This window comes from Aquarana catesbeiana, linkage group LG02 (genome assembly GCF_042186555.1).
Source record: "Aquarana catesbeiana isolate 2022-GZ linkage group LG02, ASM4218655v1, whole genome shotgun sequence".
Taxonomy (NCBI): Eukaryota; Metazoa; Chordata; class Amphibia; order Anura; family Ranidae; genus Aquarana; species Aquarana catesbeiana.
In genome coordinates this window covers 757,316,964-757,340,442 of record NC_133325.1, presented here as the reverse complement: position 1 = coordinate 757,340,442, position 23,479 = coordinate 757,316,964, and the positions used below count along the sequence as shown (strand labels likewise).

At 42.5% G+C, this 23,479-nt stretch overlaps 1 protein-coding gene across 1 annotated transcript; it reads right to left on the bottom strand.

The window, feature by feature from the left end:
- Window positions 1–2,083: 2,083 nt before the first annotated feature.
- On the bottom strand, window positions 2,084–22,585 carry LOC141129265 (carbonyl reductase [NADPH] 1-like). The gene is made up of 3 exons (XM_073617188.1): window positions 22,185–22,585; window positions 5,109–5,216; window positions 2,084–3,276 (listed from the first exon to the last, which is right to left on the bottom strand). The coding sequence occupies exons 1-3, from the start codon at window positions 22,471–22,473 to the stop codon at window positions 2,840–2,842; spliced, it is 834 nt and encodes a 277-aa protein (XP_073473289.1). The 5' UTR covers window positions 22,474–22,585; the 3' UTR covers window positions 2,084–2,839.
- Window positions 22,586–23,479: the final 894 nt, after the last annotated feature.

The following is a 23,479-nucleotide window of genomic DNA, read 5'->3' as shown; positions in this document are numbered from 1 at the left end:
TCAAGTTTCATCAATACCCCAGCACACACTTACTTCATTTTTAGGACCAATAAAATAACACCATCTTTAAATTAACTGCTTGCCAACATTGCTATACTGTATATGTTGTTCCACTGTCCATATAATAGATTGGTCATGCACACACATTTAGACACGTGTGGTTTGTTTTGTTCCAAATTGAAAATTCAGACAAATTTTTCATTATTCAGATGTATCCAAATTACCATAGTAACAAATTTAAATGAATCTGAAATAACGAAACAAAATTTTTATTTAAATAGTTTTCAAATCAAATTCAAAAGAGTTTTCAAAATTTGAGTAGTTTTAGAATCGAATTTGAATTTACGAAGAGAATAAAATAGAATATTAAAGTATATAGTATAATATAGTAAAACAGAACAGAAAATAAAAGAAAGAATAGAAAAAAAAAAATAATATAAAAAAAGGGATAGAATAGAAAATAAAAAATAATAGAATAGAAAATAAATAGAATGAAAAATAAAAGAACATAAATAGAATAAAAAAATAGAATAGAAAGAATAACCATCTCCTGAAATTTGAATTTCAAATAGAATAAAATTGAATACAATAAAAAAAAAAAAAAAAAAAAAAAAAACCAGGATAGAATAAAAAAGAATATAACTTTCTTCCAAAATTTGAATACAATACATTCAAATTTGAATAGAGCAGAAAAGAATAGAATAGCATAGAATTCAAAAAGCAATAGAATAGAAAGAATATAACCATTTCCCAAAATTTGAATAAAATAGAATAGCAAATAAAAGAATAGAATATAAAAAAAAAAAAACAATAGAATAGAAAGAATATAACCATCTTCCAAAATTTCAAACAGAGTAAATTTGAATATAATATAAAAGAAAAGAATAGAATATAAAAGAAAAAAAGAAAATAGAAAAAAAACCAATAGAATAGAATGGAATAGAAAGAATATACCTATATTCCAAAATTCAAAGTTAGATTTCGAATTGATTTGAATGTTCTGAATTTGAATCAATTCGAATAAACAAAACAAATTCCAAAAACGAATTAAACAAACTAAACAAATTTAACTAAACAAATTTATGTAATCTAATTACAGATTGGATACCACTTTTGTATGCTTAATGGATCAGATACTCGTGTGTGTTTTGTTTTTTATATTTTATTTGTGATTGTTTTGGGTTTGTGTTGAACCTAAAAATCAATAAAAATATCTTTAAAAAAAAAACAAAACACAATTTTAACTACTGAATTGGGACAAAATGATACATTTTTTTTTATTCTGCACATGTCTTCTTCATATTTGTGAAGTCCATTTGGAACAATGGCATTGTGACTTAATGATGTATTGTCATTCTTCACGTTTGCCAAGCCTCACTAAAAAAACATTGTGTACACATTATTAATGCAGTAGCAAAACACATAAAATGAATGACACACTTAAGTGATAAAAAAAAAAAAAGCTTAGTTTTCTTTTTTTTTTTCAATTAAAATAACAAAGATGTTTTAGTTACCTGCTCTGTATAATGGTTTTTGCACAGAGAGGCCCCGATCCTCCTCTTCTCGGGTCCCCTGCTGGAGCTCCTGCCACTTGCTATGGGGGCACTAGCGCATGCTTGCACCCGAGTGTCGCTCCATGTGTCCATAAGATGCATAGAGCATAGACTCCCTCGTCACTGGCTGTGATTGACAGCAACCAATGGCTCCCGCGGTTGTGTCTGAGCAAATGAAGAGGGAGAGAGCCTCGGCTCTGGTGCACATCACTGGATCGAGATTAGGCTCGGGTATGTAATGTATTTAGTGGGGCTGCTGGGGGGGGAGTTGCATGAAGAAGTTTTTTTTTACCTTCTGCCTTTACAACCACTTTTAAAGAAAATCACTATTTACCATTAGCCATTAAAGGAATGTACATTCACACTTTGCTAGTTTATTATAATATTTTTATATTTTTTGTCAGGTTCACTACATTTATATTGTAAAATGTTAATGAATATGGGTAATGTCTTTCAGTGTGTTTTTTGTCTGCAAAACAGTGTTATGACATATAGATTATCATTTATGAAATATGTAAAAGAAGCCACAGTCTTAGCAAATTGTTTATTACTTCAAAAAAGAATATAGGAAAGGCAGGTAATTCACATCAACAACAATAAGTGCTTTCGGAGACTGAAGAGGTTCATACAGAGAGGGACTTTTCAGGGATACACAGCCCTAAACGTGTTAACTTTCATGGAAGAGCCAAGGGCTGTGTGAGGTCTGAGCCTTTATCTCAAATCAATTTTATTGAGCTGAGATGTCAGGAGTGGTCCCATACCAGATACTCCTGGAAAAGGAGCATCTAGATCAGCTTTTCGCAACATTTGTACCCCAGAGAAACCCCCAAAATAACTTTCAGGTCTGTGGGAACCCTTACTAAAACCAACTAATCTGGGTCAATGGGAAAAATGTTAGTAATTAGGATGAATAAAAACCTCACAATGGTCTTCAGAATGCCACCTCTACAGATAGCTAAAAAAAAAAAAATCATTGATGTAATTTTGCTGGTATTACCAAGTGGTGTTAGCCCTGAAACTATAGAGGAACCATCAAATAGGAAACATGGTTGAGAATGGCTGATCTATTGTCATATCTACCCAATCAACCAAGTGGTTTCGGCATTGGTAATTTCAGATAAGAGATCTTACTTCACAAAGCTCTACTGTGTGAGTTAATGAGCTGAAGGCTGTTTATCACTTATCTATCCTCCATCTGTAAAAAGAAAACTGTTGCAAAGAACCTCTTTTAAGGCCTATAGAGATTAAGACACGGTCATTTACCAAAATATACTTGGAATTTGAATCTACCATGCCAGCACTTTCTTCTCACTGACCAGCTCTCCGTATGGTGAATCAACAGACTCTGGCAGAAGAGCAAGATAGACTGGGGTCTCAGCACCTTCATCGGGAGACTTGGTGGCCTTAGGACCAGCCATATCAGTCCTCACCCAGCCTGGGCAGCAGGCGTTGAGGATGATCCCATCTCCTTTTCTGGTCTCTTTAAGCTTGCGTGCCTGGATTCTGGACATCACGGTCACTCCTACTTTAGACATCCCGTATGCGGTGTTTGCCCAGCCTTTCTCTTGATGGACCCCGTTCTTGGCATCTTCAACAAATTTCTCCATTAGCTTTACCAGCTCCTCCTCAGTGATGGTATCACTGCGGAATCTTTCCTGAAACTCGCGGCTACACTGTGCCAGAGCCCTGGGGCTCACCATACTGGATACGTTCACCACTCGCCCTTTCAGAAGAAAATAAACAAGGGATGTTATAAGGTGTTATCAGAAGATACTCAGAGTCATTTTTGTAAAGTAACGCACTTCCTGTCCTCTTATGACAACACTCACTCACTGTACTGTATCTGTGAGGTAGCCATGTTGTCACCCTAGGACAAAACTAAAGAACACCCCTTCCTCTTCATCTGCATAACACAGGGGGGGAGATGTTCTGTAGACCATAGAGGGAACTAAAAACAAGCTGATAAGTCAGCAGAGGTAGAGTGCGCAGAAAGTTAGCTGCTCAGAAAAAAACGATTTTATTAGTACAAGTTCCACAAATGAAGCAAACATGTGAAGTTCACTGAAGAGTTACCATTGACCTCCGGAAGATTTACCCCCCTTCATGACCAGGCCATTTTTTGCGATACGGCACGGTTATTTTTAACTGACAATTGCACGGTTATGCAACACTGTACCCAAATAAAATGAATGTCCTTTTATTCCCTACATATAGAGCTTTCTTTTAGTGGTATTTGATCACCTCTGTGATTTAAATTTTATGCACTAAAAACAAAGACTAACAATTATAAAAAAAAAAAAAAAAAAAAAAAAAAAAAAAAGGGGGAAAACAATCAAATGTCTTCATCAATTTAGGCCAATATGTATTCTGCTACATATTTTGGTATAAAAAAATCCCAATCAGCGTATATTGGTGTATATCAGCGTATAAAAACAATAAGATATATATATTTTTTTAACGAGTAATGGTGGCGATCAGCGACTTATAGCATGACTGCGATATTGCAGCAGACAATCGGATACTAACTGACACTTTTTGGGGACCAGTGATACTAATACAGTGATCAGTGCTAAAAAAATATGCACTGTCACTGTACTAATGACACTGTCAGGGAAGGGGTTAACATCAGGGGCGAAAGGGTTAACTGTGTGCCCAACAATGTGTTTTAGTGTAGTGTGGGAGGTGCTTTTACTAGAGGAAGGCATAGACATGTGTTCCTGTTTTGCAGAGACACAGGATTTATGCCTTCCCTCCTGTCAGAACGGCGATCTGCCTTGTTTACATATGCAGACTGTCGTTCTGCTCTGCTGGATGATTAGCAGGTGCCGGCGGACAGCGAGTTACCCAGAGATCAGCTCCCGCTGTGTATAATCACAGCAGGAGCAGGCTGCCGGCGGCGCGCATTTGCGCCCCAGACCCGGAAGTGTCAGATACGTACTAGGTATATGATCCAGCACAGCAGTGCCACCTTATCAATAAGCAAGAGCCCTTTCACACTGAGCTGCGGGCCTCATTAGAGGTAAAGCGCCGCTGGTTGTAGCGGTGCTTTACCGTTGTTTTAGAAGCGCTATTCGACCGCTAGCGGGGCACTTTTAACCCCCCTGCTAGCGGCCAAAGAAAGGGTTAAATGTGCCCTAAAAGCGCTGCAGTGCCCATTCATTTCAATAGGCAGGGGCAGTGGAGGAATGGTGTATACACTGCTCCTCCACCGCCCCAAAGATGCTGCTTGCAGGACTTTTTTTTAATGTCCTGCCAGAGCAGCGCCCCAGTATGAAAGCACTCGGGCTTTCACACTGGGACTCCGGTTGGGATTTCAGAACAGAAGAAGAAGGAGCGCTGTGCTGTCAGCCCTAACAGGATGTTAGGAGCACACTGGATTTCTGGCAAATCAGTTATTTATCTATCGCTGCAGTGTTGTTAGAGTGTTAAAACATGGGGAAAAGAGCATGTGTTGCAAGAGATGTATTGAGTATATTTTTTATTATTTTGACAAGCACTTTACACAGCCCTTTATCCTCCCATAAACTTTACAGAAAAAAAAAAAAAAAAACTTACCGTGGGGTTTAATGAGAGGGAGAAGCTCATGGCAGACGTCAAGAGTGGCAAAAAAGTTGGTTCTGAGAGTAACCTCAGCCTGGGTGTCAAATGGAGTGTTATCGGCAACTGGAAAGAAAAAAAAAAAAAAAAAAAAAAAAAACAGATTTGTTAGGAAATTCCTTTTTAAGAGGTTTTCATTTCTGCAGATTAAAAAACACATTTAAAATGAAAGGGGACTAAAATTAAAAAATGAAAGCAGGTAGAGTTTAAAGCTAAAACTTTTAGCACTGTTATTTAGATATTTGAAAATGTATTCTCCACATATAGTGCTACTTCAAGAAATCCATCTTATTGGCAGTAAGCTTTTAGTACTTAAGAAGCCTTGGGTGCAGAAGGCTTATCGTGCTACATATTCTACTTTCTCTAGAGGGGTCTCGATGTGGATTAGTAAATCTTTACCATGTATGGTGGAAGATGTATTTTCAGACCCTCGAGGCAAATATGTTTTGGTTTTGTTTCTCCTGTGGGGCTAGAGATATATAGTTGGCAGTGTGTATGTCCCGCCTCCTTTCTCAGGTACTATAATATATAGTCTCTGAGAAAAAAAATATATCTTTGTATGGTCCAGCTAAGTTACTGATAATGGGAGATTTCAACGCTATACTTGACCCTGGTTTGGATAGACCAATTCCTCCCAAATATTTTTCCGGAGAGCTCTCGACCTGGGCACAGACGGTGGGCCTGGTAGAGGCTTGGCGATGGAAAAACCCATTAACTAGATCATATTCTTGTTTTTAAACTTCGTATAGACTGCCTCCCGTATAGATCTAGCTTTCGCTAATTCGGCTATATTAGCAGATATGGTAGATGTTAAATATTTGCCTAGTGGGTTATCTGATCATGCGTCGTTAAAGCTCACACATCATCTTCATCATTTTTGGGATGCAAACCAGTGGAGATTAGGAACCCACTGGATTTCTTATATAGATGTGGTTAATAAAATTCCACCCCTTCTAATAGAGTACTGGGAACTTAATGCAGGGTCTTCCATTCCAGCAATAACGTGGGATGCTTTTAAGGCCCATACCAGAGGACAATATATATCCTTTATTAAAGCGGTTAATAGGGCCCAACAAGTAAACAGTGATCTTTTGCAGGCCACAGTCAATGAAAAAACAGCCCAATATTCTGCGGAACCGTCAGAGGCTAAATTCAATGCTCTACTCCATGGCAAATTGGTCTTTCATTTGTATATGGATGAGGTTACGAAGATGGATCTATATAAAAGTAAGCAGGTCTTTCAAGCAGGGGGATCGTAATGGCAGTTTTCTGGCCATGATGGCTAAATGTGAACAGTCTAGCATTCCGATTTTGAAAATACGTACCCCCTCAGGAGATATGGTTTCTACACAGCCTAAAATTCTTGAGATCTTTCGTCAATACTATCAGACACTACATACATCTCAGTTGACTCCTGATTTCCAGCCAACGGAGCTAGCAGCTTGGCTGGACTCAGTAGCATTGGCTTGGTTATCGGATAAAGAGAGGGTGACATTAGTAAGTCTTATAACACCTGAAGAAGTTCTTTCGGCCACTGGTTCATTTCCTATGGGGAAGTCACCGTAACCGGAAAGGCCTTCGAATTGAATTCTACAAGGACCATGGCGATCTACTTGCCCCTCTATTGGCCACACTTTTTTCTAATTGTCTAAAACAGGGATATGCAATTAGTGGACCTCCAGCTGTCGCCAAAAACTACAAGTCCCATCATGCCTCTGCCCCTGGGTGTCATGCTTGTGGCTGTCAGAGTCTTGCTATGCCTCATGAGACTAGTTCTGCAACAGCTGGAGGTCCGCTAATTGCATATCCCTGGTCTAAAAGAGGGAGCTTTGTCGGACTCAATGAGCCATGCCCATATAGTCTTAATTTATAAGCCCCCAAAAAACCCATCCTCTTGTGCCTCCAATAGGCCCATTGCTATCTTAAATGTAGATTTCAAGATTTTGACAAAACTTATTTCCCGACGATTACAACCTATGATGTTTAGCATTATTGATCCAGACCAGATGGGGTTCATGGCCGGTAGAGCCACTGATGTGAATCTGCGAAGATTATATACCAATATCCATGCTTGACATCTTAACCACTTCAGCCCCGGAAGTTTGGCTGCTGAATGACCAGGCCATTTTTTGCGATACGGCACTGTGTCACTTTAACTGACAATTGCGTGGTCGTGCGACGCTGTAACCAAACAAAATTGACGTCCTTTTTTTCCCCACAAATAGAGCTTTCTTTTGGTGGTATTTGATCACCTCTGTGGTTTTTATTTTTTGCGCTAAAAACAAAAGAGCGACAATTTTGGAAAAATACACAATATCTTTTTACTTTCTGCTATAATAAATATCCCAAATTTTTTTCTTCAGTTCAGGCCAATATGTAGTCTTCTACATATTTTTGGTAAAAAAATAGCAGTAAGCGTATATTGATTGGTTTGCGCAAAAGTTATAGCGTCTACAAAATAGGGGATAGATTTATGGCATTATTATTGTTATTTTTTTTTTTACTAGTAATGGCGGTGATCTGCGATTTTTATCGGGACTGCGATATTGCAGCGGACAAATTGGACACTTGTGACACATTTTTGAGACCATTGACAATTATACAGCGATCAGTGCTATAAAAATGCACCGATTACTGTATAAATGTCACTGGCAGGGAAGGGGTTAACACTAGAGGGCGAATGTACAGTTACGGCGGTTCGCCCAGGGGAGCCATCCTGTCGCAGTATAACTGCGGCGCCTGGTCCGGAACTGGTTAATATAGGTTCTAGGGTGGTTGCCTCTGTGGGAAGTGCTCCACAGAATGGGCTTTCCAATGGTATTTATAAAATGGTTGCAGGTCCTGTATAGACCTCCCACAGCTGCAGTGAAAATGGGGGGAGGATTGTCAGCTTCATTCTCGTCATTTAGGGGAACTCGGCAGGGCTGCCCTCTGTCTCCAACACTCTTCGCTATTGCAATGAAACCTGTGGCGGAAGCTCTTCAAACTTCACCCAATATTAGGGGGTTGCGGATTGGTTGGTTGGAGGAAAGGGTAGCACTGTATGCAAATGATCTTTTATTATTTTTTAATGATCCTGGACCCTCTCTTCAAGGAGCTTAAGGCCCCTTTCACTGGATCGGACCGTTCAGGTCCGCCTGTCAGTTTTGACGGCGGACCTGAACGGGCGCTCCACGTTAGCCTATGGAGCGTCGGATGTCAGCGTAGACATGTCCGCTGACATCCAACCCGGTCCGATCCGCTAAAAGCGGACGGATGGCTCTATGTCCAGGTCCGTCGCGATCGGATCGGGTGAGATCTGATGAAAACTGACATGCTGTCCGTTTTCATCCGATCCCTCCATAGGCGGCAGCGGCGCCTGACAAGCCCCTCCCCGCTCAGTGAGCAGAGAGGGACCTGTCATCCACCAGCTCAGCAGGGATCAACGGACAGATCTCCCGCTGAGCCGGCGGACCGAGGCGGGCTCCGTAGAAATGGAGTCCGCCTCGTGTGAAAGGGGCCTTACAGATATTGTATTCTTTTTCAACTGTCACTGGGCTGAAGATAAATTGGGCCAAGTCCTTGTTGTTCCCAATAGATATTGAGGCCCGTAGCATGGCTTCAATTGATATTCCATTGCAGTGGGTGGAGAACTTCAAAGTATTTATGAGTGATAATCTCTCGCCAAGCCTCTGAATTTATTTCCTTGAATTTGACTCCGATCCTAGGAGATATTGGGTTAAAGCTGAAAGTCTCTACCATTATCCTTATTGGGACGTATTAACTTTTTAAAAATGAAAATTATACCAAAACTTATGTACCTTTTTAGACATTCTCCTCAGTGGCTCCCTGGCTCCTTTTTTTACAAGATTAAATCAATTTTTAAATCAAATCAACTTTTTTCATCCTTCATATGGGGATCAAAGAACACCAAATATAAATTAAATCAGGATGGTTTAGCGTTCCCGGATCTACATAAATATTTTTTGGTCGCTCAGCTGGTTACGGCCGTATGGTGGTTGAGTCTGGATTTAACCAACTCCTCCACCTGGCTTGAAGCAGCAGTGGTGGGCTCTGTAGAGGCTCTTAAGGTACTTGTATGTAGGGGGTGTAGGGTACCCTACCAGTTGACTGCTTCAATGCGCAATTCTATTCGAGCTTGGGAGGCTGGCCTTAGATGTGAACATTATCCCAAAGAAGCGATTTCTCCAAATGCCCCTTTATGGCTAAATCCTACCCTTCCTCAATTTTATAAATTAGCAGAGCCTATCGCATGGACTAAGTATAATGTCAAACTACTTTCTCTGGTGGTTACTGATCAGAAAATGTCCCCTTTTTCTACACTTGCCTCAAATGTTATCTAATTAAGTGAGAACCAGGCAAGCCATCTACAGCTTTCTCATACATTTCATGCCCAGTTTCCACAAGATAGCCTAATGGTCACACAATCCACTCTAGAATCAGTGCTTCGTTCATAATGCACGGAGAGGTCCACCTCGAGGTTGTACTCCCATCTTAACCTAATTTCCCTACTGCCTTCAGAGGGTCTTAGGGCTAGGTGGGTGCGAGACATACCAGATCTGGACATGGAAGACTGGAGGAGTGTGTAGGATTTCTCTTTGCAATCTTTGGTGTCTTTGAGAGACCGTATGATCCAATTTAAATTGGTATATAGGAGCTTATCTTACACCATACAGACTTCGGAAGATAAATCCTGATGGGTTTACTTCCTCTATTTCCCTGCAAAAGGTAAAGCATAATGGGCTACTATGCATCGCGTAGAAGCCCATTATATGTCACTTACCTGACACAGGAGCCTGCAATGTCACCGCTGTCCCCTCTGCTACGGAGCGTCCATCTTCTTTCTAGGTATCGTGGCTCCGGAGCTGTGATTGGCTGGAGCCGCGATGACGTCGCTCCCGCGCATGCACACGGGAACCGTGTAGGTTTAGGAGATATTTCTTGGACCTACAGGTAAGCCTTAATCTAGGCTTACCTGTAGGTCAAAGTGGTCTGCAAGGGTTTACAACCACTTTAACCTCTTGCCAAGCCGCTTCCAGTAGATGTACCCTCGAGCGGGCAGCACAGACAGGCACCGTGACGTATCAGGTGAATTTCCTGATTTGACGGCGCACATTTGTGCACCCCCTGCTGTGATTGGACACATCATGAGTTTGTCAGCAGGGTACAGTCAATAATTATGGCTGTACACCTGCTGATCGGCTGTGGCCAATCACAGCACAGAGTTCTGTGTTGACAAACGCACAGACCTCTGTGCAAAGACAGCGATCTGTCAGTTTCTTCACCCTGAAATCAACCCTGATTTAAGGAAGAAAAAGCAGACAGCTGTTAGCAAAAGCAGCACACATAACACTTGTTAGGCACATAGTTAACCCATTAATTGCCCCTTGATGTTAACCCCTTCCCAGCTAGTGCCATTAGTACAGTGTATTATCACTGATCACTGTATAGGGGTCACTAGCAATGCCAGTGTCAGTCAGTTATTGTCCCTCCCAGTCAGTGTCAGTTAGCGCTAGATTTCCCTCCACACCATCAGTCTCACACTGTCAATATGAGGGAAAGGGGGGCGGTTACCTGTTCTCATGTAAAGTTGAACTGTTCTTAACATATACAATCCTTGTTACTTCATTTGTAAGGAAAAAAAAAAAAAAAAAAAAAAAAAAAAGGAAAATTTTAAAAAAGCATGTTTAGATTATTACTGAATAATTTTTATTTTAAGTTTATTATCACTGATTAAAGTACTTTTATTTCAAGCATAATATTACCAGTGTAACAAAATTACTTTCAATTTATACCAGTACACCTTGAATAGTTTTTTTTTTTGTTCAAACATTTTCATTTTTCACAGAAAAAAAATAAATAAATAGAAATAAAAAACCACAAGAAAAAAAAAAAAAAAAAAAAAAAAGCACAGACTTTCCCCCATGGCTTCAAAATTTCTGGAAATTTACATCTGTAGTCACACTAGAAGTCACTGATTACTGCCATTACTAGTATAGTATCTGTTTGGATCAGTATCTTGCTACACATGATCTTAGCAAAAAGAGAGAGAAGTGATAGAGATCAGTATCTTGATCACGCTTAGTCCTGTACTAGGCGTTCCCAATAGTATAGTGTCCTCAAAAACACAGTTTGGTTTTTACCAAAAGACATGTAGCAGAATGCATCTTGGCCTAAATGTATAAAGAAATTAGGTTTGATTGGATTTGCTTTATATCAAAAGTAGAAAATGTTTTTTTTTTTCTAAACTTTTAGCATTTTTCTCGTTTATATAATTTAAAAAAAAAACAAAACAAAAAAAAAAAAAAAGTGGCGATTCAAATACCACCAAAGAATGCTCTATTTGTGTGAAAAAAAAATGATATAAATTTTATTTTATTTATGCACAGTGTTGCATGACTGTGCAACTGCCTGCTAAAATAGCACAGTGCTGAATAACACAAAATGCCCTGGTTATGAAGGGGGTAAAACCTTCCAGAGGTCAAGTGGTTAAATAGAATAAACTTTTTTTTTTTTTTTACACAACCAGAGTTTAGTATCACTTTAAGATTTAGGTGGTACATTGTATGTTGATGCCTGAAAATCTGTCCCTTATTTGTACTTTGCAAGCTATGCTGAGAAAATAAAACAAACTGCCTGTAGAGTCCTATGTATAAACCTGCTCCAAACACCTAAAATATACACACACACACACACACACACACACACACACACACTTGCTGACTGGCTCACGCCGATATACGTCGGCAGAATGGCTCTCCTGCACAAACTGACGTACCTGTACCTCAGTTCGTAAAAGCAGGATAGCACGTGCCAGCTGGTCCCGCAGACTCAATAATCGCCAGCGAATGTAAACATGGCATTTCCCCATTCTGCCTAGTGACATGACAGGGGTCTACTGTTCCCAGTGATCTCTGTCATGTTTCAGTAAGCCAAAATACCACCAAAAGAAAGCTATATTTTTTTTGGGGGGGGGGGGGGGGAGAGAAAAAAAAAAAAAGAAAAAAAGGACCTCAATCTTGTTTGGGTACAGCATCGCATGACCACACAATTGTCAGTTAAAGCGACGCAGTGACGTATTGCAAAAAATGGCCTGGTCATTAAGGGGGTAAAACCGTCAGGGGCTGAAATGGTTAAGTATCTCCTCCATCTCAGTGAGCTGAGCCTTTTGTATGTTCGTTTTGGAATAAAACCGTTTTTTCTTCACCCCGTAGAAGTGCAATGTCATCCTGACTCGAGTGCTGCATCAGAACCTGAAAATCTTGTTTCCTGGTGAAATTCTGGATCTGATTATAGTCCTTGCCTCAACACGCTTCATTCAAGTAAACCGTTTCATGATGTTGTAGCATAAACATAGGCAACATTTTTTTACTTTTACTTCTTATTTAGCAGTGGAATGTTTGTAGCTTTTACTATATTGCCATGACGCAGAACTCTGAATTGAATCCGCATTTATCAGATAATGCAATCAGATAATGGAATAAATTCATCATTTACCAACCCGTCATTCATACAGTTCTATGCAATATCACATAGGCAATAATGCGTTTTGGCTTGTCCATTGTGGTGCGTGCCATTCAAAGCACCACGATAAACAATTCCTTACATATGCAATTTCTTTGTAACCTCTGGAAGATTTACCCCCCTTCATGACCAGGGGATTTTTTGCGATACGGTACTGTGTTACTTAAACTGACAATTGCCGGGTTGTGCGGCACTGTACCCAAATAAAACGTATGTCCTTTTCTTCCCCACATATAGAGCTTTCTTTTGGTGGTAGTTGATCACCTCTGTGTTTTCTATTTTTGTGCTATAAACAAAAAAAGACCGACAATTTCGAAAAAAAAAAAAAAAAAAAAAAAAATACTAATATTTTTTTAGTTTTTGCTATAAAACGTGTGCAAAAAAGAAAAAAAAAAAACAAAAAACAAAAAACACACATTTCTTTAGCGTACATCACTGGACACAGAGCCCCATAGTAATTACTATGTGGGTTATAGGCCACCTTCAGGTGACAGACACTGGCACACCCTAAACAGGAAGTTGCCTCCCTATATAACCCCTCCCATACCGGGAACACCTCAGTTTTTTCGCCAGTGTTGGTCATGGGTAAAGATGTGCTCTGAAGAGCTCCACTGGAGGGATCCATGCTGGATTTAAACAGCCTCCACAGACCGCATCCATCCAAAGTGCCACTGAGGCCAAAGTGGATGGTACCCGGGCCTCACATAGGAAGAACGAGGTTTTGCACAGGAAACAGGAGCAGTGGGGGGTGCGTAAGGCGCTGCATGCAGGCATTCCAAAATTGCGGAAACACATTTTACTCAGCACCAGGCTGAACTTTTATTAGCAGCATTCTATTGCCAGGCTATATAGTTCAGCAAGTAGTTGCTTAGTACCTCTGTTTTTGTGCTTAGGTCTATGCCTCCCAAAAAGGCCAGTGTAAACACCTCAAAAAGGTGGTAACCGAAGCATCACCCCCAGACACTGAGGATTCTAGTCATGCCTCCACATGGTCATCTTCTCCTGAAATACCAGAAGTGACTAGCCAGGGTGAGCTATTGGGACCGGTGGGTGTTGCAGCTGCTGCTGGCATCTCAGCCCCTGTTTATGTGACTGAAGATGCCTTTTCCTACGCCCTGTTGGGGCTAGAGGAGAGACTAGCGGCTTTAAATCGCATCTTCCATCCAAAGGGAGAAGCATGGTAGATCCCCCTCCCCCACCTCGGACCCTTTATCTAGGGAACAGTGGGTGGAGTATGAGGTATTACCCTCAGGGGATCAGGAGGAAAAGGCAATCCAATGACTCCTCTTCAGAGGAATCAACGGGTGAAGAACCTTTTTCAGCCTCGCAATCTGTGAAATTGCTGGTACAATCTCTTACAGAGATGGTTCGTTCCACTTTCTAGCTGTCCTTGACTGAGACAGCCAAAAGTCCCGTTTTTTTCTTTGGGTTCCTTAAAACCTCCGCAGACTTTGCATGTGTTTCCCGTCCATGCATTACTGGAAATTCACCAAAAGATGGAAATGTACCAGCAGTTGACACTGCTATATCCAGTGTGAATAAAAAAGTCTAACTTGTCCAGTAGACAATGCTTAAACGCTTAGGGATCCAACAGCTAAAAGGTTGGAATTCCTGTTAAAATCCTCCTTTTCTTTGACAGGTGCAGTTACTCAGCCGGCAGTTGCTGTGATAGGCATCTGTCAGTCCCTGAAGGTCCAGTTTAGACAGGCCCTTAGGGAGGTTGTTGTGCAACAGGCCCGGGACTTGGCCAAGCTGCCAAGAGCATTATGTTTTGCCATTAAGGATTCTATCCACCAGGCGTCTCGCCTTGCGCTAGTACACATGCGGGGGATCCTGTGGTTGAAAAATTGGTCAGCCGAAGCACCATGCAAAAGGCTCCTGACTGGTTTTCCTTTTCATGGGGATCGGCTATTTGGGGATGATTTGGACAAATACATCCAAAGTCAAAAGACGGAATAAACACCCTTCATTTAAGCGGGCTCTTTCTCCAGGGCCAAGGGCATCTGCCTCTAGGCAGTCGCGACTGCCTCCGTCGTCAGTCTAGAGGAAAGCCTCAGGCTCAGGCCCAGGTACCTGGGGACGGAAACCTGCAAAACAGCATTCTAAAGCCTCATTATGAAGGGGTGCCCCCGGTCACCAGGGCGGGGGGGAAGATTTCTGCAGTTCTCAGAAGTTTGGCAGGAGGAAATTCAGGACAGATGGGTTGTCTCCACAATAACTCTAGGTTACAAACTGGAGTTTCGAGAGTTTTCACCGCCTCGTTTTCTAAGGTCAAATGTTCCCAAAGATCCAGGGAAAAAGGCAAAGGCAATCTCTGTTTTGGGCATTAGACCAAGCTCTAGATTTGCCAATGCGGCTGTCCCCAGAGGTGTCCCAGAGCCTCAGTTGGTGGTCGGTATCCGGGAATCTGCAGAAGGAAAGATCCTTTATACCAGTTGCCTGGAAAGTGGTAACGACAGATGCCAACATTTCAGGTTGGGGAGCAGTACTGGGAAAAGACAACTGTCCAGGGACAGTGGTCCAGAACCGGAAGCGCCTTGCCCATCAACATCCTAGGGATTCCGGCAGCGCGTCTGGCTCTGAAGCCCTGGACATTCAGGTTACGGGATTGTCCTGTCAGGATCCAATCCGACAATGCCACAGCTGTGGCCTATATCAATCGCCAAGGGGGCACTAAGGGTCACGCAGCTCAGAGTGGTGGACCATATTCTAGCTTGGGTGGAAAAGGATGTTCCTTGCCTATCAGCAGTCTTCATTCCAGGTATAGAGAATTGGCAGGCGGACTACTTGAGTCGCCAGCAGTTGTTCCCGGGGGAGTGGTCCCTTCACTCTGACATCTTTCTGGCTATATGCCAAAGATTGGGGAACCTGGACATAGATCTTTTGGCGTCCAGGTTCAACTTTATGTCAAGGACAAGGGACCCACTCGCATGCGAGACAGATGCTTGGTGACCCCATAGGGTCAGTTTTTACTGATTTAGGTTTTTTCCCCCATTCAGTTGCTGCCACGGCTTTTTTGCAGGATCAAGCTGGAAAGAAAGTCGGTAATTCTTGTAGCCCCAGCAAGGTCCAGAAGGTCCTGGTATGCAGATATTGTAAAGATGGCAGTGGGGGACCCATGGACCCTTCCACTGCATCCAGACCTACTCTCGTGGGGGCCGATATTCCATCCTACCTTACAAACTCTAAGTTCGATGGCTTGGCTATTGAAGCCCACATTCTGAAGAGACGTAGTCTCTCCGGGTCAGTGATTTCTACCTTCATTAATGAAGCTGCCTTCCAGAGTCATATATTATAGAGTCTGGAGGGCTTACGTTTCCTGGTGTGAATCCAAAGGTGGCACCCTCGGAAATATAACATAGGTAGAATTCTTGTTTTTTCTACAAGTACAAATGAAGCTGCCCTCATTCTTTGGTCCGGGGTTTTTATACAGGGGGTAATGCGGCCTATTCCGCCAGTTAGATCACCCTTGAACCCTTGGGACTTGAACTTAGTTTTTGTCGGTATTGCAAAAACAGTCTTTTTGAACTGCTACAGCATGCTCCCTTGGTCCTTTGGACAAGGAATTTAGTGTTTCGGGTTGCTATATCCTCTGTAAAAAGGGTATCGGAGTTGACTGCTCTTTCCTGTAAAAAGCCATATTTAATTATTCAGGACAGGTTCGTGTTGAGTCCTCATCCAAGTTTTCTACCTAAGGTGGTTTCAGGTTTTTCACCTAAACCAAGATATTGTCCTACCATAATTTTTTCCAAAACCATATTCTAGGTAGAGAACTCACTACATTGTCTTGATGTAGTGAGAGCGGTCAAGGTCTATTAAAAGACAACTGCTCAGATCCGAAAGATTGATGTCTTATTGTGCTGCCAGAAGGTCCTAGGGAGGGACAGGTAGTGTCGAAATCCACTATTTCTAAGTGGATTTGGTAAGTTATAATTCAGAAATAATGGTTAAAAAGGTAAGATCTCACCTTTTCATGTCAAAGCGCACTCTACTAGAGCAGTTAGTGCTTCTTGGGCAGTGTATCACCAAACATGGCTCAGATCTGCAAGGCCACAACTTGGTCTGCAGTCCATACATTCACCAGATTTTATCAGGCGGATGTAAAAAGGCACGAGGATATAGCCTTTGGGCGTAGTGTGCTGCAGGCAGCAGTATAAGTCTGGGGGCGCCCTACTGGTTGCGTCCCCTCAAATAGCATTGCTATGGGACGTCCCATCAATTTAGGCCAATATGTATTCCGCTACATATTATCGGTAAAAAAAAAAAAAATCCCAACAAGCGTATATTGATTGGATGATGCAAAAGTTATAGCGTCTGCAAACTATGGGATAGTTTTAGTTAACCACTTCCTGCCCTCCCCATTGCGGATTGACGTCCGCAATGTGGCTCTATTATCCTGACTGGGCATCATATGACGTCCAGCAGGATAAGCCGCGATCGGTGGTGCCGTTTGTCAGTCTGACACACTGCATCTCCGATCGTGGTAAAGAGCCTATGACATAGGCTCTTTACCACGTGATCAGCTGTGACCAATCACAGCGTGTAACCAGGAAGTGCCCGTAAACGGCTTTCCTAGGCTCGCTCTGACAGGGAGAGCCACTTGGTGGCTCTCTTGTGAGAGAGGGGGGTCTGCGCTGATTGCTAACTTTGTCCCGGGTATCTAGGCATCAATGACCTCTGGTCACAAAAGGTTTAGTGTACAGGAGATCCAGAATATTTGTGCCATTTTATATGTTAAAGCCCCATTAAACCCTTATTTGAAATCAGCCAGAGATTCCACATGCAACTAAGCTTGTTCAAAGTCTTATGCCGCGTACACACGGTCGGACTTTTCAGCTACAAAAGTCCGACAGCCCGTCCCACAGACTTTCTAACGACTGAACTTGCCTACACACGATCACACAAAAGTCCGACGGATTCCTACGTGATTACACACACCGGACTAAAATAAGGAAGTTGATAGCCAGTAGCCAATAGCTGCCCTAGCGTCGTTTTTTGTCCGTCGGACTAGCATACAGACGAGCGGATTTCTGGGTCCGGCGGATTTACGACGTAAAGATTTGAAGCATGTTCCAAATCTAAAGTCCTCCAGATTTGCGGCTGGAAAAGTCAGCTGAAAGTCCGGGGAAGCCCACACACGATCGAATTGTCTGCTGGACTTGGTCCGTCGGACTTTTGTAGCCGAAAAGTCCGACCGTGTGTACGCGGCATTACAGTCTGTTTTCTTTAGAAAGCAGTCACGGTCTAAGTAAAAAAGCCTGTCCCCTGCCAGCATGATGCAGAGAGGAACCCTTGTGGGGTGGAAGTAGCGGTCTCCCTACAGTGGTCTGACATGTCCTGCTGAGTCAGATTCAGAACTCTCCATTAAGCGGGGAGCGTGTGGGTCCTCAGCAATGAGGTTACTACTTCCCCACAGACAGCAAGAGTACTTTTCTGCAGCTGCTGGCAAGAGGCAGGCTTTTCTACTAAGGCTGTGGCTGCTTTAGAAATAAACTTACCTGCAAGTAACTAAACATCTGATTTGAGCTGAGCAAAAGCAATTTTTGGCTATTTGCACTGTAAAAAAGAATAAACACTAAAGAATTTGTGCAATTATGTAACATCCTTTACTTTTATTTCCCCTGTGTACAGTCAGTGCCAAACATCCACTGCTAAAATTTACAGTTCCAGCTGCAGAACAATGAATGAACGGTGTTCTGTGAATGGAGTGGATTAATGTTCATCTGCACCTCCTCCAATCACACAAAGCTGTTTTTGTTCCTCGAAAACTGATAGCACAGAACTCCCCAGCTCCTCCAACATTCACCCGACGGAAAGAGACTGTTAATTCCATGTTGGAAAGAGAAGTTTACTTACCAACATAGAGAATGCCCTCAAAAGTTCTTTAAACTATGGACATCCTGGTTGTCCTCCTCACCAATTACTGGTTAGGTTGCTACATTAATCCTGCCAACCCTGTACAATTTAAAAAATGGGATTACACCATATATGTTTTTATTGCAATTTCAATATGCTGGCACTCCATGTACTACAAGATTATTCTATCATGAGTCTCCATTGACATTAGGGTTGTCCCGATATCGAGTATTTGCAGGAGTACTTGTACTCGTGCAAATGCTCCCAATGCCTAGTCCGATACCTGGACACTCAGGAACAATCGGTGCGGCGGACATTATAATCACCGATCTCCCTGTGTGGCTTTCAATAAAGCAGCTGAAAGCCACGGAGGGGAGAGGAGGAGAAGTACACAGCGAGATCGGGGATTATAACTTCCCCCGCCGACGCACCGATTGTTCCCAAGTATCCCTTGTATCCTCCTCCAGCAACCCTCTGTGTCCTCCTCCGATCTTCCCCTGTCCTCCTCCGGTCCCCTTCTGTGAGCTCCTCTATCCCCCGTCCTCCTTCGGTCCACCTCGGTGTGCTCCTCTGTTCTCCCCCTGTCCTCCTCCGGTCCCCTTCTGTGCGCTCAAGTCGCCCCCCCCCCCCGTCCTCCTTCGGCCCCTCTTTGTGTGCTCCTCTGGTCTCTCCCGGTCCACCTCTGTGCGCTCCTCCGGTCCCCATCTGTGCGCTCCTCCGGTCCCCATCTGTGCGCTCCTCCGGCCCCCCCCTCCCATCCTCCTCTGGTCCCCTTCTGTGTGCTCCTCCCCGTCTCCCTGTCCTCCTCCAGTCCCCCTCCATGCGCTCCTCCGCTCCCACCCCCAGATCTTTCAGGATGGAGAGCGGAGGAAGGAGCCGGTAAATTTGTCGTCATTTACTGGCTTCTTCCTTTTCCAAATTTCCTAATTACTGACCCTGTCCATTCATAACTGAAACATTGTGAACTGTGTTTACGATGCTTCAGTTTATGAATGGAGAAGAGCTGCCGTGTCCTCTCCATTCATATTCAGTGCTTCTGAGGCTGCAGAGAAAGGGACTGGGGAGAGGAAGAAGAAGGAAGAAGGAAGAAGAATCGGTACTTGCACTCTGTCTTCAAAAAGTGGTATCGGAACAACCGTAATTGACATCTATCTGTAAAAGAATTTGTGCACGGTCTTGTGTTCTACATTTTAATGCTGGACATGGAGGAAATAGTAACTGGTTTTGAATGTATGTTTTGTTACTCTTTTGTTTCCACCTCTGTTTGTATAAGTACTGCAAAAAATGACTGTTCTAATAAAAATGTACCCTCCCAAAAAACGTCAGCCCCGCTTCTGACCCTTCCTGGAGTTCAGGTGACGTCACCTCACCTCACTACTGTCTCCTGACAAAGCTGGGTACTCGAAATCCCATAAAACGTTCCCCCTGCCCAGTGCATCCTTGGGAAATCTCAAAAGCCCAGGAGGCAGCAATGAAGAGGTTTTGTTTTTCCCCTTTTTGTCAAATCTTTATTTTTGATTTTTAACTAAATCTGGGGTAGGGGTTTTACAGTAAAACTTTAAAACTGACTTTCTAAAATTATTAGCAAATACACAAAAATGTATGCCAGGCGGACAGCTTGGCAGATGCCAATCCTTGAACAGAAGTAAAAGGTAACATTAAAAGAGGGAAGCTTTTTACAGGAAAAAAAAATATGCAAGCTTTGCTGGCATAGCATTTATTAGATGGATAATTCAGGCCCAAAACACTATTCCTATTCTCCGCTGAGGACTTTGGCATTAAACGAAGAACTCAGCTAGAAGAAAGGGGCTCTAAAAAAGGTAGTGACGGTGTCAGGTAGGGTGGTGCAGAGCCAGGTAAGCATCGGAGATCTGAGAAGAATCCAGTTTAAATGTAATGCAACCAATTTGCTAATTTCTATAATGAATATTCGGGATACTGGATAAGCATAAAATTTATATACACAATGTAAAAAAAAAAAAAAAAGTGTAGAGCATTTCTTGCAGTCTCGGAACATTGCATGCATTGCCCATTTGCCTACTTTCCTAGCATTTACAGCATGTTGAAAGCATTTCTTTAAAATTGGCTCATTTGATTGCAAGCTCTTGCTCTACATGGGTGACTTTACTAAATATTAGTTGTACTATGCTTTGTTTTTAAAAGGTAAACTTGGAATTTAAATACAGAAAATGTTGGCTTACTGAAAAGTATGTCCATGTACAGTATAGTATGCACACAATACTTAGCCGGGACTCCTTTTGCATGAAATACTGCATCAATGCAGCGTGGCATGGAGGAGATATGGAAGCCCACGTTGCTTTGATAACTTGGTTGCTTTGAAAATGCAAAGGCACATTCCAAATGCCCTCAAATCAGTGGAGAATACCTTTAACCCGATTCAGTTAATGTGTGTCAGAAGTTAATGTGTTCCTAACGGACTGGTCTGGCACTTTGCCAGTGCAGGAAACACGGCATTTGCTTTCTGTAATTTGCCATGCAGTAGTGAGGGCTAAAAAGCACAAACACTGCCGCTAAAGTAGCAGTTTATTTACTATGTGAATCCAAAGAGGAACAATAAATCTTTACTCCTAAACCAAAATTCTTGTTACTATGGGGGTTATTTACTAAAACTGGAGAGTGCAAAAACCAATTAGTTTCCAGGTTTTATTGTCAAAGCTTATTTGAACAAACTGAAGTTAGAAGCTGATTGGTTACCATGCACAGCTGCACCATACGTTCTCTATTAACAAACCAACCAACCGAAATAAAGGCTGCCACTGAGCGGAAGGAGGGGACGAGCGCTGCCAAAATAGAGCCGGATCTCCTGTGTACTTGGCTTGGCGTCACGCCCAGTCCCGCCCCTTAGCCCCGATCCTATGATGGACATAACGGTGGTCCAATGCTAGGAGCCATCTAGGGGGCGGGACTGAGCGTGACTGCGAACCGAGCACACAGGAGATCCAGCTCTTTTTCGGCAGCGCTCGTCCCCTCCGTGGCAGCCGATAATCGGCGTATAACACACACGCGATTTTCCCCCTATTTCAAGGGGAGGAAAGTGATCGTTATATGCCGATAAATACTGTACTTGTTTTTATTGCTTTCTAATCATTTGGGAGGGTCTCCTGAGGTTCTCTTTAGTAAACGCTCCTGAACGCAAACGCGGCTTGTAAACGCTGCTAAACACGCGTTTTTAAAAAATGCGGATTACTAGCTGTGATGTTCCAGCATTCAGGAGAGGTTGAGACACGTCCCGTGTACATGAAGCCCAAGTTGGGTAAAGCTTGCACATGTACAGCTGAACAGGGTGGTGGGAGTTGTACGGACATGCTTTAAAACACTGTGATTTATTAATAATGAGCATGGTAATAAAAAAAGGCACTAAATTTAAGTTGCTACTAAAAACTTTGGCACTACAAAAAAAAAAAAAAAAAAAAAATTGTACACAAGTCTACCCAAGAGCTTGCACCTTTAAAAAACAGTCGTTAGGTACAGCTGCCATATTTCTATCTGCACAGGTTCGTTTTAAATTCGACATTGATCGCATATCCTTAATACAGACATGGGTCCTGGACCCTTAGTTTAATCATACTGCATTATCGCTCCCATTGATGTTCATCCCTTCTATCCATGGTGTCAGACCCTCGCAGGACTCACCTTTAAATGCAATGCCGGCATTATTGATCAGCACATCCAGCCCCCCATACTTGTCCTTCAGGAAGTCCCGCAGGGATCGGATGCTGTTCAGATCATTGATGTCCAGCTGGTGGAATAGCGGGGACAATCCTTCCTTCTCCTTCAGTTCCTGCACAGCTTCTTCTCCCAGCTGAATGTTCCTGGCTGTCAGATAGACATCTCCCTTGAACTGCTTACACAGTGCTCTGACTATAGCCAGGCCTATCCCTTTATTGCTTCCTGTGACCACTGCCACCCGCACTCCAGACATATTGGCAGTCACTGGATGCAATCCTGAAGGTGATATATAGTCTATGACACTGAGATAGCTTCTGCCAGTGGCTGATATTGGAAGGGAAGCTTTATTATTGCTGAACTCCAACCAGCAAAGCAAATATGAGCTCAGCCAAAAAAATAAATAGATGAGTGTCCTGTTCCTGTCATCTAGTGGTAACAAATAGCACTACTAGAAGTCATTGAGAGAGCATTTTAAACAATTCTGCAGGATGAAAATAAATAAATAAATAAATGAATAATTAAAGCGGAGTTCCGCCTAATTTATTTATTTTTTTTAAAGTCAGCAGCTGCAGTATTTGTAGCTGCTGACTTTAAAAAAAAAAAAAAAAAATTTAGGCGGAACTCCGCTTTAACCACTTTAACACCAGGCACTTAGACACCTTCCCGCCCAGGCCAATTTTCAGCTTTCAGCACTGTCGCAATTTGAATGACAATTGCGCGGTCTAACTACACTGTACCCAAACAAATTTTTTATTATTTTTTTCCCACAAATAGAGCTTTCTTTTGGTGGTATTTGATCACCTCTGCGGGGTTTATTTTTTGCGCAACAAATAAAAAAAGACCGAAAATGTCGAAAAAAAACAAGTTTTTCTTTGTTTATTAAAATATTTTGTAAATGAGTACGTTTTCTCCTTCAACGATGGGCACTGATACGGCGGCACTGATGGGCACCGATGAGGTGGCACTGACTGGCACTGATGATGGGCACTGAAAGGCGGCACTGGTATGCGGCACTCATAGGCAGTACTGATGGGCACTCATAGGTGGCATTGATGGATACATATGGGTGGCACTGATGGGTACATATGGGTGGCACTGATGGGTACATATGGGTGGCACTGATGGGTGGCACCAATGGGCAATGACAGGTGGCACCAATGGGCAATGACAGGTGGCACCAATGGGCAATGACAGGTGGCACTGATCATACATATTGGGGCATTGCTGGGCAGATCTGGAAAATAATGGTGTCAATCAGT